This window comes from Echiichthys vipera (assembly GCF_963691815.1).
Source record: "Echiichthys vipera genome assembly, chromosome: 4".
Lineage (NCBI taxonomy): Eukaryota > Metazoa > Chordata > Actinopteri > Perciformes > Trachinidae > Echiichthys > Echiichthys vipera.
In genome coordinates, this window is record NC_139829.1 from 16,159,801 (window position 1) to 16,175,965 (window position 16,165).

The 16,165-nt window shown below is 37.6% G+C and overlaps 1 protein-coding gene across 1 annotated transcript in view; it reads right to left on the reverse strand.

The window, feature by feature from the left end:
- Positions 1 to 407: 407 nt before the first annotated feature.
- Positions 408 to 16,165, reverse strand: part of ipo11 (importin 11) — a 111,327-nt gene continuing 95,569 nt past the window's right edge. Inside the window, exon 29 of the mRNA XM_083912127.1 lies at positions 408 to 2,443. Coding sequence (XP_083768253.1) covers positions 2,279 to 2,443 — 165 coding nt within the window. The 3' untranslated portion in view covers positions 408 to 2,278. The remainder of the gene's footprint in view (positions 2,444 to 16,165) is intronic.

Below are 16,165 nucleotides of genomic sequence, written 5' to 3' on the forward strand. Positions count from 1 at the left end.
GAAACATGCTGAAAAACCTTCATCCCTCACTGCATTTCATTTTTACTGTTGATGCAGAAGAACATCTGCAACAATCGCGAACTGTAGTGTTTCCAGTTCCACCTTTTGGTATCGGATCAGTGTGCTAGGTACCTCAAATGAGGGGTAATTAAGCAATTTGATGGCATGGAGCAGTTATTTTGGTACCATCCACAACTTTTACATTGGAAACGCTAAAATAACTGTTCTAATGTGTAACAAAGTGAACTGACCGGACTGCTTGGTGGAAATGAGATTGGGATTTGTGCCTTCATGTACATGCATCATAAAATCAGTTATGGAAATACACAGACTAATATTTTGGCGGAGTACTGCATTTTATTGAATGCTTTGGTAAAGCAACAAGGATTATTTCCCAACAAAGCATAACCAAATTTATAACCCCAAAACATATCTCTATTGTAATTTGTTTTATGTTCTAAACTTCATAATCCCAGACTTTAACAGAATGGGAGTACAGACATCATCTACTGTTTAACTAGTTAAGAAATTAACATAATAGTGAGAAAAGTATTTTTCAGTTTCAAGGATAGGTAAGGCTGAAAGCATAAGGCCATAATTCTGACTGCTACTCAACTCTATCACAGTGTCAAAGGAGCGAGTGTCAGGATTATCACTTTCCCAGGGAGGTTGACAAACCCAATGAGAGCAAATAAAACCATATGCATCTGTAAATCCAGGAAGAACAGATTATAAAAGCAGGGTGACTCAAAGTAAACAGAGCCTTTTCTCCATACGAGTTTCAAATTACAGCAAACAATATTTCATTTTTTTTAGATCCCATTTTGGATTCTGCATTAAACAGGTCTACATGCCACTTGTATAAATGTATTCATCCAACAATTAAAGAACTTTGGTACCTATTTTTTTATTTTTCTCTATAATATAGGTTTGCCAAACTTCCAAATAGTCACTTGTTCTGAAAAAAACAAAACAAAAAAAACCTAGAAAAACGGGTTCTTCTGTCAAATTGAATAAATCAAATCTCAACCTCTAGCACTAAAAGTAAAAAAAAAAACAGCAGGACAGCTACGCGAAACACAATGTATTTGACTCATTAAGTCAGTGGCTCACAATTGGACTTCTTCAACAGCCACTTAGGTCAGAATTCCTCATTTTCTTTCAAATTAAATAGTGAAGACACAACCTAACGGCATTTTAGGTTTGCAGTTAGTCTATTTTGTACAAGTTAGCCATGAGACATAAAATATGGCAACAGTTCAAGATGAGGGTCTCAATGCAACTCAAGCCTAATTTGAATCCTGCTGCATTGCTCCGAGGCCTTATACCACTGTCTTTACAATATTGTGAGAATGTGTACCATTGAGAAAAAGATGAAAACGGGTGAAACAGTTTTTGGTAATTAAAGTGCTCTGACACACCAACAATTAGCAGCAGTATCTATATACAATAAATGTGTTTCAGCACTTATACAAATCAACCATTTAAAAATCACCCATTTTAACAGTCAAAACAAAACTTCCCTCCAACTCAACTCAAAATGAAAGAAAAACACTCAGTTCTCTCAGTAGTTACTTCAACCTGACCTCTGATTATGGCAAAATATTTTTTTTTCAAATGAGAGAGAAATGAACACGAAAAAACCAACTAGAATGTAAAATATCTTCATGCAGAATATCATCCATACTTTACATACATACAAAATTACATTTCTTTTTTCTCTTTTTAAGAATAGATTCTGTAAACACTGATTTAGGTCCTTTAGGTACGGTTTATCCACATTTCTGCTACAATCTGTATGTTTCTCTATAGAAAATAGTTCGAGGCTCCTGCTCTGGCACCAGAAGGGGATTTTTCCTATATACTCCTCAAACACCCCCAATCTCATACCATATGTCCAATGTTCTACCTATTCAACCTTAAAACCATAGAAAGGGAAGAAACTACAAGAATTTAGTGGAAGCTCTAGTGTGGTGATGTTTTTATGTGGTGTGAAGGTAGATATTTTCAAATTCCAACATAGACCCCCACTTGACAAAAAAAGGATGTAAGGGAAGCCAGATCATAGATAAAGGGACGAGGGCTGTTAGCTAAGGACAGTCGACGAGGCTAGGCGTGAATATAGATAGGGATTAGCATGGGTAGAGGTTTAGGAAGGGTTGGATTAGGAGTCCACCGATCCGGCAGATTATGAGCCTTTCCGGTACATTTTCAAATACGGGGGAAGAGGGTAGCATAAGGTTAAGATGTTTGTGAAAGGTAGTGAAGAATTGTAAATTTAGAGGCCTTGGAGGAACTCCTGGAGCTGCCTGACGAGCTCTGTGTCTACGGTCTCCATCAGGACCCCAAAGCTTTGGTCCCCCATCATGGCCTGCTGCGCCTTCAGCTTCTCATAGACAAACTGCTGGAGAGAAACACTGTGCACCGGGTCCTCTAGGGCCAGCTGTAGTGGGACAGAAGAAATGGAAAAATTACACTTTGAATAGTGCTTAGGTCAACTTTTTGGGTTACAAAGATTTTACACATTTACATTGCGTGAGAAAGAATATGAGCAGCTCAGATACTGCTAAATATATACTACTTTCAGAACCTATTCAAACAAAGTGATATTGCCAATAATTTGTGGTACTAAACACGGAAATTTAAAAAAAAATGTCTTAATGAAACACCTTTCAAGCAACATCATTTCTTGAGAAGAAAATGCTGCAAATTGCATGCAAGCTTAATTTCCTCCTCCGTAAAATACAGGAAGGTTGGATATTTTGTCAGCTTTTAAAGGTTTCATTCTTCGGAAATTTGTCTGCATTGCTTATTATTTTCTTTCTAATTGTTCAATGCAGATTAGCTCAGGCTCACTCAAGATGTAACATTTTGTGAAAGGATTCAAGTCAGGTTTTGGCTGGGTCAGTTTGGCCTTTCAAATGGTTGTTCTGTAGGCTTCTCAGCTTTGATTTTGTCGGGGATAACAATACCTACCATGCTTCACAGTCTGGATACTATGCCCAGCTTCTCTCAAACCTAGGACTTTGTATTACAGCGGAAGAGTTACTCTAGTTTCAGCAGAGGACAGAATCCTACAAAGATCTCACATATAATACTGGTGAATCAACTGAAATGAGGGCGAGTAGCTACTGACAACCGTGATGAACTTCTTCAAATTTCTGGATGATTGAGCACAAAAGCACCCTGCATTTCCATTATACAGGGTTTCTGGTGTGGCATGATATAAACAGTGAAAAAAGAGATAACCCCAAAGCGTAGTCACAATAAATGACAGAAACAAATATGTAAAGCCAATTCCATATAGAGGTCCTCTATCTGAGCAAAAACGGAGTTCATTTTTAAGAAACAAATTATACAACTCATTTAATAAGAACTCTAAACGAAAAGATAAATCCCCAATTAATTCTTAATTCCATCAATTTCTGCTTAGGTTGGCAATAAAATGTACCTGCAAAAGTAGATGAAAAGGACATTTGCTAGTAACGCCCTCACAATGTTTGAGTCACTTTTAACAAAATGGGAGGAAAAAAAGTGAGATATGTAACCATTTCCAACTTTGGCATATACAGTACATCTAACACAAACCCTGCGCTAAGGAAAAGTATATTCAGTATATGCAGCTACTGCTGTTACCATTCATCTTACGCAGACGACAGCACTAGAAAAAATAATCCTAGACAAAAGAGTACGAAAGCAAGAAAAAGTTGGATGTCTGACTAAAGCAGACAGATTTCTGTGGGCAACCACACTTATTTTCTATGGAGTGAAGCCAGAGCAGAGGAAAACAAAAGTTTGAAAGCCTGCACTTTGTTTGCAAATAAATGAGATGGTATGGTATGTGCATTGTAAACATTATTCCACGATTGAAACCTATTCCTATCAACAGTATGGCCAACTTTGAACACAATTTGTTGTGTTACAAAACAGTTAAAAAGAGCTCAATTAAATTATGTAAAACCTGTATTTTCAGTTTTCTGCACATTTTCTCTGAATTTGAATCCGTAACCCTGTAATCTTCTACAAAAGCACAGCAAACCTCAAATTATCTAGACATTACCTAGCCGAGCTAAATGTAAAAACACCAATGTCCAAATGGAGTTTACTCTGCCAGCTTCCTAGTACAAAGTCTGTGTATTCTCTGTTTGAGCCCATGTGTTAGTACAGTAACTAATTTCGAGTGAGTGAGTGGCCGTAATGATGATGTTTTCTATCATGCGGCTCGCATTAAACCAGAACAAAAACACAATGGGGGATTTAGACAAAGACGCCAACGGAAATGTCTAACTGGAGAGACGATGAGATCTGGGAAATTCTGTCTGTAAGGGCTGACGGCAAAATCGCCCGACAAATTCGTGGAACGGAAAAAAACTTGTTTTTTTATGACCAAATTACAAACTGGTTATTTGAACACGCTGAAATCCTGTCTCCTGAAAACGGCTTGTCATGTACCCTTACATCACCACACGCTTTTAAAGCGATATTTGTGTCATGTGTGTCTTCATTTCACAATAACAGCTGATTTATCATCATTATGTGTTGTAGCTTGAAACTCCTCTTCCAACCTTTAGAAAGCCGGCCGTGGACTGATCCAAGCACAAACTCCCTCAGTGACTTATTACTCGTAATCTATCATATCATACACATCATACTCTTGACATCTGTGCAAGCTTGTACACTCTTACTCACACAGTCCCATAAAAGCTAAATAGATCCAGATGACAAAAAAAACATTGGGTTCTTTAGAAGTAAAATATTGTAATGATTTTTCGTCTCTAGCCAATCACTGGAGAGAATACTTGTCATGCTAATTAGTACTTTGTCATTACAGTGCAATCAAACAAGTGATGAGTGGCTGTTAAAGAGTGGCTTAATGGAATAGCTGTCATCTAACCTGCATAATTACCTTCAGGATAACGACTTGCTGAATATGTCTTCGTGTCTGTATAGGACTTTCTCTATTGTCCTGTAAGTGTGGATGTGTGTGTGTGTGTCTGTTTAACAAATTCTACAAATTACTCTGATGTGTGTAAGTGAAAGATTGAGGTCTATAGGCATTTCTTTATCACTATGATCCTTAAATATCTAATTAAAGAAAACATTAACATACGTATGCACAAATCCCAATAGAAATCCGATATTAGTTCTGATTTAGTTGAGAGACAGGCAATTACAAGTCTGGCGTAGGTACAGTGCATAATGTCATGGAAACAAAGTATTAAAACTAAGAGAGAAAAGGTGTGTGTGGATGAGCACTTTAATAGTGTTTGAAGAAGTTTACACAAGTTGTTATAAGATAACGATGCAACAGATGAAGAGACAGTTAAATAGCGAGAGACAGCAGAATGTAAATAGGATGTTTTGAGAAGACATAACTTTAAAAGCAGAATGTTTGAGATAGACGACAACAGAGTGCTAAGATAAAGGGCTATTTGCTGAGGACACCTGCCGTGCTGAGGCTATACACACAAACCAATCTGAAGAGTGGAAGCTACCAAGAACAACAAACATGATCGAGTGTCATCCATGGGGAAAAAGCAGAGGCAGACATGAGAGGACAAGAGAAGAAAGACCAAAGAACAAAGGACAAAAGAGGTATGAGGCGGAGAGAATGTGATTGCTAAGGAGAATGGAAAGGTGAAAAGGAAAGTGAAGAAAGTGGCAATGAGGAAACATAAATGCAGGAAGAGAAAGGTGTGTTGTCGTGCAAGAAAGGAGGTTCAACAGGAACTGGCTTGATGACGTTGTAGCAGAGAACACCATAAAGAGAGCAAATGAAAAAAAGAAGAAGACGTGAGACGCTGTGAGAGCAGGCAGCTGTACCTCATTGTTTAGGACCGAGAGGGGGAGGAAAGAGACGAGTAGGCAGCACGAGAGGAGGCAGACAAAAATGAAGAGACAGATGAAATGACATGGCCTGTGAAAAACCCTCATCTCTGATGCAATTCCGGGACTACTGTTGCTATTTTCTAACGCCAACTAGGGCCCATGCCATTACCGTAAAACAAAAAAAAAGTATTGGTTTGCCTGTGCGGGGGATTTTAAACTTCTCCCACTACAACATACACACTTAGTGCACAAGAAAACAAGTGTGTCAAGTGTGTCACTTTAGTGTGATGAGCTATGGGGCTGTATGACGTAAGTGTAAAGGCAGAACTGTATTGACAAGTGGATGCTGACAGTGTGGGGTTCAGAGGATTACACTGCGGACAGATGTTATTTCATCTGCTAATTTATGACACATCATAAATGTGACCTCGCCAGCCGGTCGCCCTCGGAAATGCTGACTAGATTTGCAAGCTGCTCTCAAGTGTTAAAAAATGAATCAAAGCATCATATTGTTCCGGATAAGTTATTCTCAACACACGTTTCACAGCTTCACAATTATATAAGACAATAAATCTGAGTGCTGCTTGAAAATAAAAAAGCTTTTCTTTTTGTGTGTGTGATGACTCATCGGTTGTTCAGTTAAACACAGTGCGGGTCAGTCGGTGATGATGATCAGGAGATAAAAATCATAAACAAGTGATGCTGAAGACTAATAATTTATTTTCCCATCAAACTGCTGCCTTTCATTCTTATTACAGGTATTTTGAACATGCTTGATATATGACTGGAATGGAGATGCAGACAGAAACAGTGTGTTAATGGCAAACTGGTGCACTGTACTATGAGAAAAAGTACCTTTTATTTTAGGAAAAGTAAAGAGCAACAGTTAACCTGAAGTTCTGGCATGTCTCTACCCACTGTCTCGTCCAAATTATGCAATTTCCCTCGTGTTTTTTTGTTTTCAGGGTGGAATTGTGAAAATGAGTGAGGGAAATTCTTTCTGGGGAATGTACATTTGGGAAAAGAGTCTTCACATCTTTCCCCAGCTTTGGTTCAAGGCCAAGTTGTCAGTTAATTTATATACTATATAGTTGGTCCAATATCACATACATACAAAATATATCAAACTATATAATTACATAGAAAACACCAATCAAATATGAGCAATAATGTTTCAAATAGCCAGAAAACAGCTGTCAAGAATTTCTTCAATTAATCAATAGCCTAATTGAATGACGGCATGATCTATACACTAAATCCTGCTGCTTTCACACATGGATACCCTGGTTACCATGGTGTCTGTACAACCAGTTCTCCAATGTTGACACAGAACAGATATTGGGACAGGCTGGGCTTTTCTCTGACTCTTTCCCTGGGGTCCGTGAAGTAGATCTTACGGATCAATGTGGTGCATACCATGTGTTCACACACTATTTCAACAGCTTTACTTTATACTATGCTGTATATTATGCTTTAATATGCTGTATCTCTATCGGGAATGGGTTTTTCACAACTTAAAATTACATTTTATCCGTATTTGTTTTGTGTACAGGCATTGACAAAGGCACAAGGCCGTAAAAATTGACGCAAAAGGTTATGATTGCCAGCACTCCATTGCTAATTCAATACGTTAGTTGGACTTTTGCATTTGACTATCTAATCTACTAATCAAATGTTGTAATGTGTCAATACCTGTTCTACATTTCTAAAATTCTTAAATCTAACCAGTTGTGAACGTTTTTGGCTCACCTAAAAGGAAAATGTCATCGACTGTTCTCAATGGAAGAATAATTGAATATGAATGAAAAAACAAAGCACTCAATCAGGCAGAACTGAGAGAACAGTTTACCTTGGTCAATAAAGCATTACATAGATGATCAACAAGTGTAAATACACTAAAAACTGTAAACACTGTTTTCTCTAATTACTACTGCAACTATGTCTGATTTTTGTCATTTGCTCAAAATGTTCAGTTCAGGTCATTTGAGATAAGTTGTCCTCAAGAGAAGTAACAGTTTTACATTTTAAAGTTTGGATTGTCAGTAGAGTAATCCGGGGTGAGTGGATGTACAAGGAAAAGATAAAGTCAACAAAAAGGCAGTGGTGTTATGCCCTGTAGAGAAGTGTAGCTACGACAACATACCAAGGAGTAGAAAACAATGGGATAGAAAAAAAACGACAAAGTGATGAATTAAAGGACAAAAGCAATCTGCATAAAGATAAAGAGCACAGCCAACCTGATGGTGCACAGACTGTCCCTTACTGTCAGGGCGAAAATGCAGGGTAAAGGAAAGATGACACCAGGGGAGGCTTTAGGAAATAACAAATGGAGTGAAGATGAGAGGAGAGAATGAAGGGAGAGTGACATGCCCCCTGCTGTGGCCCACTGATAAACAAGCACTGTTCTTCATGCCTAGAGAGAGTAGGAGATGAACGAGAGGCAGGATGAAAAGAGGAGAGACAGACAGATGAGATGTGAAGAAAGTGGAAGGGTTTTGGTAGTTGCCTTGTGAGCAGATGAAGAGAGAAAAAAGCAGAGAGGACAAAATAGAGAAGTGGGCGAGTTATGCTAAGAAGAAAAAAAATGTAATTATGCAAATGATGATGATAATGACGCTTATGCTTTGCTCCCACGTCATCTAAAATTATCATGAAAATAAACACAGGTTATACTTCCATCTGTATTGACAGTGGCTTCACCAGAGCGGGGGTTAGTGGCGTTATATACATCAAAAACATAAATACAGAAAAAAAGGGTTTATTGCTAAGAATAAATAGGAAACAACATTATCAAAAGAACCTATCACAAATAACAAGGATGAGTCTGGTGACATTCTATATTTTTCTTATTGTCAAAAAATCCTAAAAAAAAGAGGACTAAACCCAAAAAATAATTGATCCTACCAACAAAGCATTGTCTGTGTATCTGAAGCCTGATGCAGCCTGTTCATCCGTACAACAGACCTACATTGTTGTCCTGTTGTTGTACTTGGTGAGGAGTTTCTTTTTAACCAAGAATATGGGCCCTCTAATTTAGTTTGAGTCGATCCCACATGCAGCATCCTGCTGCCGTAAATACTAACTAGAGCACCAAATCTGCTGTTGAATAATGGTCCTAGACAAATGTGATTATTCCTATTTCAGTACCACTAAAAACCACAGCAAAGAGCGGTTTTACAAAAGGATTTATCCTTTTTAAAAAGTGTATAGTTGTGGACAGTTAAGAACTATTTCTTTAGTAGGAACTAATGGGCTTGGGGATGAGTGCCAAAAAAATAATTATAAGATGGACTAGCGTTGGTCATGGGATATGTTGACAATAAAAATGAAAAACATTGCGAGCGTTACCCTTGAAATTATCACAAAAGCCATCACATTTTAAACATTTGATATGTCACGTCAAGAGTGGGACTTTGAAGGCATGTCTCTCTGGGATTATAAATGTCAAAATAAGGGATGCAAAGGATTGTTGTATGTGTGTATGCATATCTGAGAGTGTGGCTAATGAATATTATTCTTAAGAGTGATAGTCTCTCTATATTTGTTTATTTGTTGGCAGAGCTGCACTGGCCTGTTGGGAAATGGGCCTGCGAAATATCTGAGCCTGACACTAATGCAATTACCTCAGGCTTCTTCTACGCCAACTCCTGCACATATCTGCTATATACTGATGTCCCCACATATACTGCCCTAGTTAAAAGACAACTATATACTGAACACCAGTATAAGCATGTATACATGACTCTGTGTGAGTGAATTTCTATTCAATGTAAAATATATGAGAGGAGTCCTATTTGTAAATTCTGTGCCCCAAGTTATTAACTCTGATATATTATAATTGCTGGAGTCTCCAAAGCCTAACTGAGGTAACCCTGATGCCATAACTAGAGTAATTTCTTCAGACTTGACCAAGCTTCTCCAGACACACAGAGGCCTTTTCATAAATGTTTTCACAGGCTGTGTAAAACATCACCAATTTCATAGATTAAGATCAATTTACCAGTGGAGTTCCCCTATATTTAATCTATTATCTATAATTATAATAAGCACCATTAACTTCATGACTGCATTACAGGGCATTTAAATTGTTGACTATTATGACAATTATGACTTAGATTAACATGGCCATGATCATTTAAATGATTGCAATTTAAACTACTTTGGCTGTACAGGCTTGATTTTGGCTAATTAAAGTCTGTGTGTATGTTTGTGTATGTGACCAAATATTGACAGGAATGTGTTTTTTAATTAAAAAAAACAATACAACACCAGGTGGAGAGTGAGAGCAACATATATGTGTATTTTTTTTTAGCTTTAATGTGTTGATGTAATTGCCCTATCTGATCAGTACAGTCACAATCTCTAATAACTGTGTCTAGACTCAAGCAATAGCTTAGATCATCTGGACATGAGGAAGAGATGTAAATGTAGGGGATGTTGAAAGTGAGCAGTTCTGGGGCCCTTTACCACAACACTAACTTAAGAGTCCCCTCAGAACGGGAGGTGACAACTGCAGGGCTGCAACTGACCCTGCATAGATCTAATCAGAATCACACAGCGACATGCACATTGTTCTGTCAAGTCTGAAATGAGAAAATGGGAAAATCAATGCCTGTCAACATTGGGTGATGGTGCATCCCCCATCATGTGCCGCCACCAACACACTGGTAACATTGTGACCTCCAGGTTTTCACTAAAATAAAAGGTAGCTTCATGATACTTTTTCTTGAACAGTACCTTAATAATAACAGGATAAAGCAGTGTTTTACTGCCCTCTCTGGTTGAAAGTTTCAGGTGTGTTGCAATTCTGACCAAACAGACTCACTGCTGGTTTGGTCAAAAGTGTGCTCTGTTGCACCTTTAATCATGCCTGACGCAGTGATGTCACAGTGTACTACACTCTCGAGTACACTCCTACACCACTGCAACAAGGTGAGAAGTTAAACCACCTGAGGTCAGCACAAAAAAGATTGTTCAGCCGGTGCATTTCCCACCCCGGATTTTAATAAACATGCTCTCCAATGAATACTCTGAAAATGCTGGAATGTGGATTTCAGTGTTTTAAAAAAACGGCTCAAGTATCAGTGAGAAACATGCCACAAGTACTGTTGCTTTGCTGCAAAAAAATATATAAGCCACAATACAGGTTGTCAGTGTTTCTGCTATCACATGATAGCACAAGGACATGTAATAGCGATTTGGCAAGTACAAATTTTGTCATTATGTGTCAGTGACAACACCTTTAATTTGCGTTTGCTTATACTGAAACACGCAAACACAGAGTTGGAGGCAACAGAACAAAGCTTTGGCCTGCTAAGACCAAGCATATCCAACCATGTTTTTTAAAACATCCAATATTACAAACCATGCACTTTACTAGATGTTAACAGTAATGCAAACATTTCTTTTGTTGTCATATTTCAGTGTTGATAGCAAACTTAAACTTTAAAAAAACTCTGAAAATGCTAATAGGTATGTAAAGATTCGAATGTGTAAACAACATTTTCAAATCTATTCACACACATCACATACACATGGCTTAAATAACAAGCAGGTCCTAAGCTTCACTGTCAAAATAGAAGAAAACCAAACAGAGTGAGACAGAAGAGTGAGCTGAGAGATAAGGTCATGTACATCCGTCAGTCTTATTATATTCAGGGACAAAGAGTGATCAACCCAACAGAAAATAAACCGCACCATTGAATTGCCATCAAGAAAGCCGGAATCTGTGGAATTTAAAATGTATAAGACAGGAGAGGTCAGAGCAACAGTCAGAGAAACAAAGACCAGAACAGAAAAAGAGATTGTGCCCCCCAAAACACAGAAAGACACACACCTCTGTACCCCTTTCATCTTCTGAGGTTTCATTAGTTCATGGTCTTAGAGTCTTCTGACTTAGAGGGAGGATTAGAACTTGATTGCAGTAATTTCCTCACTAAATGAGGCGGCACAAATTGTTATGCCCTAATTAGTATTGTACTAGAGGGCGTAAATGTAGAACATTTTAGCAGTCTTTCATAAGGGTGCATATTACCAAACACATACCTTTAAGCGTAGGTGTGCAGGCATGGACACACTTACACACAAACATATGAAAAAGAAATGGGAAAACATGGAAGAGCTGTAAATATTCCTAGAGCAAGCCACCCTCAATTATTGTGTAATGGCATTGAGGAGGACAGCAGTGTGGGAGGACACGAAGAGGTCTACTTTAACTTTGCCTGAAAGGCATGTGGGCAAAATGTAATAAGTCATAATCCTAAAGGCTACAGTATGTTCAATGTTCAATATAGGCCACAGCATCTACATGATGAAGCTAGGTTGAGGCAGACCTGTGCTGTGGATTTGCTACTCTGCAGCAATCCCTGCAAGTCTTGTGATGGTAAAGGGGTTTAATACAACAAAATTAGTTTGAGGATGTGCTTCAATGTAAGAGCCTGTAGGATAGCCCTGATTGTCTGTAAAAGTAAATGCCTATAAATAATTCTGGCAATTTAAAACAACTTTTTGACTTGTCGGTGTAGACCTTCACAGTGCTCAGGTGGATTTGGCTGATGGATTGGCTGTGACTTGGAGAGACACTTGCAACTGGGGCTTTGAGCGACAAGATGGGTCAAACAGCGATATGCGGCATCCGGTCTGAAATCTGCTGTGCCATCTGGCAGGCACTGAAAGACCCATTTTTGCATTTGTAAGAGCCAGGAGTGGAAGAATGCAGTCAGCAACTTTTGCAGTTTTGAACTTCGTAAAATGTCAGTTTTTCATAAGGGAATGCATCCAGCTACTAAGAAATATTTTTCATTGTGATATAAATTTGATATAAACTATAAACTGAATATTTATTAGCAATTATTTCTATATAGCCTAAATGAATGTAGTAATGTTATTTGCAATACACTCCCACAACCTCAACCTAAGTCTGTTGGTGAAAGATTTCCCGAACTTGAAGCCAGTTTATAAAATCTATGACCTAATTTGGAATGTATGCAATGACTCTCACTTCATTAATTAGTAACAAAACATGAATGTGTTGTGAGTGACTAAATCAAGTGCAATCGAAAGTTTGCCTAATTTCCTTTACTTACCATTTAGTGCCTTTTGAAAATATTGCATGCGCTTACAGGTATCATCAGTGAATTGTTGATGTCCACAAATACAGGTCTTTCTAGATAAGTTTTCATGAAGGCTTGTGGCCCTCTAGAAAAGCATGTAAACCACTTATTGGGGGAAATTGATTTTAGCTACTGAGACTAGGAAGTGTGACTTTCTTTCCTCGTTGCATGTGGAAAGGTATTTCCATAACATCACATCTCTTAAAGTTAAATTCCGGTGTAAAATCAAATGAGCCGGAGACAGTCTTTCTTTTTCTGTGTATGAAGTATTAACATAGATTTTTTTGGTGAGTCGCTAACAGCCTGTCGCAGCTAACATGGATTCGCTCTGGGCGGCGAGCTAAACGCATTAAAACGTCTTTTTTAACCACCAATACTGCTCCAAATAACACCAAACCACCACAGTAGCATGATAAAAGTCCTGACACATTAACCGAAGCACCAACAACGTAGTATGTGATTGCTCTGAGGATCACATAGTGCTGATACAAACACTTCATATCAGATAGAGAATGTGTACAACTCTCATAGGGTTGCACCACTGGGACAATTAAAAAAAATTGAGCCATTGTTAATGTTATTAATTATACCTGTCTTTTTCCTTCTATGACAATTCAAAATGACTGCTGTGAAAAAGGTAGCCATGGCGATGATTAAAACACTGCACTTAAATTGTCAGAATTATATTGTGTCGCAGGCAGATTTACAGCAGGGACTGAATTTATACGCCAAGGGATATTCAGTAGCTTAAAATTGTTTCTGTATCCTTCCGCTGACAGAAATTTGCCTCACATTGCCAGTAAAGTTGCCACAAACTTAATTTCCTTTGTCTTCATGATGCAGTTCAGTAAAAAAAAATGCTGTTATAAAATTGATTGAAAAGTAGTCGAGTAAAAAATAAAACATGACCGAGTTTCTTAGCTCTGTATTTTGCTATTATTCCCATCCATCTAGAGTGGAACTGACTAACCATCAGACATAGCCATTAAAGAAAAGGTAAACAATGGCAGCCTCAAACGTTACAATTGAGATACAGGCATGAGGCACTTCACAGTCCATCCAAGTACGGTGGTATACGGTATCTCTGAGTAGCCCTATTTGCATGTTGTTGTTGTTTTTTTTGTTAATTCAAAAAGTGGTAAATTACAACATACTTTATATGCAATCCTGCCACACTTTAAGAACCCACAACCCTCATTGATCTGCAAAGCTCAGAAGCGACAGAGATGGAAACTCATTTTGATAGCTCTGTATGCCTGAGGCAGCACAAAGGAGAATCTTTATATCTTGTGCTGCAAAATAACACTGTCAGAGAGGTCTGTTATTCAGCAAAACCAAATTATGCTGACACTGATGGTCTGCTTGAGACTAGGAGCAATAATAAAGCAAGCATGGCAAGTCTTCATTACTACAGCTTTGTGTGGCCCAGAGCGAATTGATAACACACCAAAACTCATTTCCTATAAATATATACCTCTGGAGGACCTCTGGAGTCAGTTTGATTGTTCATTAAAATTAAATAATGGAAAACTGAATGACAAAAACAATTTAATGATTAATCGGTACTTCATCAATGCTTCAAAAAGCATTTTCCGTTCACTCTGAGCAATGACAGCCACTGGGTATTAATAATTGATATCATTTTCTATCATATCCTTTCTTAAACATCAAAGCATGCACATTTAATGTAATTGTCATTTAGGGGAAGAAAATCAGTTGTATTGCTAATCAACACAAAATAATGAAAATGAAGGGACAATTTTATGACTAATTAATAAGTGCTGGAAAAAGTTTTCTATTCACTCTGAGCAACAACAGCCATGGGGTAACTATAAAAGGTATAATTCTGGATCTCCCTCCTCTCAAATTTAAAAGCACGCATGTTTAATAGTCTGTCCTCTCAAAGTTTTGCCATGCTCCAAGCTTAGCAATTGAGATTCTAAATAAGGTAAAAACATGTTGTGGTATTTTGCTTCTGTTTTAAAAAAACAAAAAGTAAGTTGAATATTTAAGGGCTGACTCAAATAACTAAAATAACTATTCAAATATCCGTTTGCTCGGTAGGCATTTGGTTTTCAATTGTTATTTCGATATTTGTTTTTTTATAACACAATCCTAAAAAAAATGCCATTAATTAAACCGAGACACACATTCACAGTGTTTGCATTTCAGCTTAGTGTGAAAGTCGTTTATGTGTGTCACTGTCAGTTACTGTTGGATTCTGCTTCTCTCATTTCTCCTTCACATTGGAGGTGGATGCACAGCAGAAATTAAACTTGCCAAAATGTTACGGGGGAGCATTCATTTAGACAGAAATAAAGTCTAGTATCCCAGCTTTCTTTCTGTATATCATGAAGTTAACACTTGCCTGAACTGCCTTCCTGCAACTCTGTTTGTCTAGGAAGTTTTGAGTCTGAGCTGCAGTCAACTTCTGCTACTTTCAGATCACCATATGTACAATAGATACTTTTATTGTTGAATTCAAAATTAGCAGGACCATCTTTAAATTGGAAGACAACTGTTTTAACTGTAAGCCTAATGTTTATTATACTATCATATGTACCCACCATTGCCAATACCAATGGCAGAAAGACGCCCTTCTGAAAACTATCTCATTAGCCTAATTGTCTGGAACCAAAAACTCATCAGTTACACATCCTGAGCACATGCTATAAATGACTAAACGAAGCATTCTGTTCAAATAAATCGAGACTACATTAAACAATAAACAGAGCACACCAAATGAAGCTTTTCAAAATGAGAGTATGTATTTGTTCTGCACCTAGGAGGCTGCAATATATAAAACCCATAAGAAGTAATGTTTCTGAACGGCATGAAGTTTAATGCCAGGACTTGACACTACAGAGTGAATGCAGCTCCTTGGGCAAAGAACTCGACATCTAGTCTTTTGTCATAGACCTTATCACCAATTAAGAACTTTAAACTGAATGGATCATTCTGTTCAGGTATTTAAATTAGTCCTTCCTTAACAATTAATTCTCCCTTAACCTCCTCCCAACGCACAACTGACATTTCTATGGCCATTACACTCTGATGGAGGCAAATGGAATTTCATTTGTGGTGCATATATATATATATATATATATATATATATATATATATATATATATATATATATATATATACACACATACATGTAAGAAAAAGTTGCTGCTGCTTTTGAGTTAAACATTTTTTTTTTAAAATTCAGACCTTTGTGAGCG